The 3,270-nt window shown below is 44.9% G+C and overlaps 1 protein-coding gene across 1 annotated transcript in view; it reads left to right on the plus strand.

Annotated features, from left to right (window-relative positions):
• Nucleotides 1-22: 22 nt before the first annotated feature.
• LOC106535539 (protein Shroom2) overlaps nucleotides 23-3,270 on the plus strand; it is a gene marked incomplete at its 3' end in the record, with an annotated part of 6,562 nt that continues 3,314 nt past the window's right edge. Inside the window, 1 exon segment of the mRNA XM_014032575.1 lies at nucleotides 23-617. Within this exon segment, the coding sequence (XP_013888029.1) occupies nucleotides 459-617 (159 nt within the window).

Genomic DNA, 3,270 nt, shown 5'->3' on the forward strand with positions numbered 1-3,270 from the left:
CTGCTCCTCTCCTCCTCCTCCTCTCCTCTCCTTTCTCTCTGCTCGGTGAGTCGCAGTAAATCCTTTTGTGATGCTAAACTGGTTTTGGGGCAGAGAGACTCGGGACTGTTGGAGGGAAGCTTTGGGATTCCAGTTCGCTTCGTCTCCTCACTTTGGGTCCAGCAAACTTTCCAGCTCCTGGTCCGGGACCACACCGGTTTCAGGTCCTGGTCCGGGACTCTGGCGGCTGTTTTTTTTTTTTTTTTTAAGGCTCAAACTCCGGAGGATCCAGGAATGCACTTTGCAGGAGCCTCTGGTCCGACTCGTTTCCTGAACTCCTCCTGCTTTTTTAAAAAATTATAAATTAATAATTTAATGGTTTCTTCTCGTGAGGAGCTGTAAATGAGAGGAGGAAATGAGCTCGTGGAGGGTTTAGTGTCRGACTTGGTTCGGGGCTGAGGAGCCCGGTGTGGCCGGGCATGGAGAGCCGAGGCCGGGCAGGGCTCCAGCCGGCGGCCGGAGGAGGAGAGGGAGGAGGCGGCTGGGTGCTGGTGGAGGCCCGGCTGCAGGGAGGAGCGCCCTGGGGGTTCACCCTGCAGGGGGGCCTGGAGCACGGAGAGCCCCTCATCATCTCCAAGGTGAGTGACTGAAACCAGACAGACCGTTCTCAAGAGTTTTATCATTATTTACAAAAAAAAAAGTTTTATCTGGATCCTGAACTGGATTAAATGTTTCAGTCTGAACTTTAGACTCTGAATTTGACTGTAGAAGGTTTTTCTGATGTATTGTGAAATGCAGGTACTTGTTAATGTAACAAAGCACTTTTCTCTGCAAACTTTAGTTCAAATGTGAGAGTAAAGTTTATCAGTTCATCACAATTGTTGAAATACTTCCTCCTGATGAGCTCTAATTATAGCTGCTGTTCATCTGTTTTCTGTCACTTCGGCTGTTTCCAAAGGGAAACAAACACAGRTGGTAATTTGGTAACAAACTGTTTTATTTACCAACACATCAGCCATCAGTAGGAGGTGCTTCCCATTATGGGCTCCCACCCAGGACTGGCTCCAGGGTGGTGCCCCAGTTTCACAGACCTTCAGGATCATTAGGGGGGTACTCACACCCCTTCCTGTTAGCTGGTGATTCTTTAGATCCTCCTCTGCATCAAAGAGTCCGTTAAGGTGGTTAATCTGATTAAGACCATCCATCCAACCAACCAACCAACCATTCATCTAACCAACCTACCAACCAACCAAACAGCAAATTAACTATCCAACCAACTAATCAACCAATCATCCATCTAACCAACCAACCAACTAATCAACCAAACATCCAGCCAGCCAACCAACCAGCAAATTAACCAACCANCAACCAACTAATCAACCAAACATCCAGCCAGCCAACCAACCAGCAAATTAACCAACCAACTAATCAACCAATCATCCATCTAACCAACCAACCAAATATCCATCCATCCATCCAACCAACCAATCATCCATCCAACCAACCAACCATCTAACCAACCAACCAACCAACCAACCAACCAACCAACCAACCAACCAACCAACCAACAAAACATCCAAATATCCATCCAACCAGCCAACCAACCAACCAACTAATCAACCAATCATCCAACCAACCAACCAGCAAATTAACCAACCAACTAATCAACCAATCATCCATCTAACCAACCAACCAATCATCCATCCATCCAACCAACCAACCATCTAACCAACCAACCAACCAATCAACCAACCAACCAAATATCCATCCATCCAACCAACCATCTAACCAACCAACCAACAAAACATCCAAATATCCATCCAACCAGCCAACCAACCAACCAACTAACTAATCAACCAATCATCCAACCAACCAAACAACCAACCAGCAAATTAACCAACCAACTAATCAACCAATCATCCATCTAACCAACCAACCAACCAATCATCCATCCAACCAACCAACCATCTAACCAACCAACCAAATATCCATCTAACCAACCAACCAAATATCCATCCATCCATCCAACCAACCAACCTTCCAACCAACCATCAAACCAACTAATCAACCAACCAAACAACCAACCAACCAACACTTTGGAGGTTTTTTTTTGGCATGTACCACTGGGAAGAGACCCAGAACCTACCAGAAGGACCCTACATACTCTCTGGCCTGGGAACACCTCAGTATTTCCCAGGAGGAACTAGAGTGAGGTCACCGTGGAGCCAAAGATTTCTTAGTTTCCTACATGCACCTGTTTTATTTTACGACCAGACTACGGGGAACCGTGTAAGTGTTAAGCCAGACACCCTTCCTGATGCAAACTGGGCTCAAACCTGCAGGCCTCAAGATTACCAGACCTCAGCCACATCTTACAAGAAAACAAATATATCCAGGAAAACTGTTAAATTTGAAGTTGTGGGTATAAGAGTAAGGTCATTTAAGATAGTCTATCCCCTCTGACTGTAAAAACAAACTGGCCTCATTTTTATTTAAATGCAAATCACCATCTGGTGTGAATTTGTGGAGGTTATTCTGGGACGGAAGCCAAACTGTTGTAAAATAAGACAAGAATGTGAATAATGTGCTTTTCAACACAATCCTGCTTTTATTTTCTGCTGCACTTTGATCGGCACAGTTTGCCGTGTTTTGACCAAACACTGGTCTAACCCTTTGCTTCCTTTACTTCTTTTTCACCGCTGGAGTGTATTTTTCTTCCCGTGTTCCCCCGCAGCCGGCTGGAGGAGCAAAGAAAGAGGTTTTAGTTTGGCCTGGATGTAAATCTTGCTGTAGTAAAAAGTAACAAAGAGCTATGAAAACACTGTTTGTTGCCAACTCTTCCTCAGTGGATTAGTGCCACCTTTGTTGCAGCAACAGTTGGGAGTTTTGAGTGAAAATTAACTTGTTCACAACAAGTCTTTCAGGTCATTGTTGTTGAGACCCAGCGTGACCTCTGCTGCTTGTTAGTGTTCGCTGTAGAACTTTATTAATCATTCTTTGACCGTGTTGGAGGTCACAGAGGAGGTCTGAGTTAATCCCAGGGTTTGAGTTCAGGGCACGAGATTTTAATAAGGATAAAATATCCATCTGTTCACCATCCATCCATCCATCCATCCATCCACCATCCAACCATTCATCTGTTCATCCATCCATCTAACCCAACTTAGCAAACAACCATACATCCAACCATCAAACAAACCAACCATCCAACCATCAAACAAACCAACCATCCAACCATCAAACAAACCAACCATCAAACCAACCAACCATCAAACAAGCCAACCATCCAAC

Source organism: Austrofundulus limnaeus, unplaced genomic scaffold (genome assembly GCF_001266775.1).
Source record: "Austrofundulus limnaeus strain Quisiro unplaced genomic scaffold, Austrofundulus_limnaeus-1.0 Scaffold1484, whole genome shotgun sequence".
Lineage (NCBI taxonomy): Eukaryota > Metazoa > Chordata > Actinopteri > Cyprinodontiformes > Rivulidae > Austrofundulus > Austrofundulus limnaeus.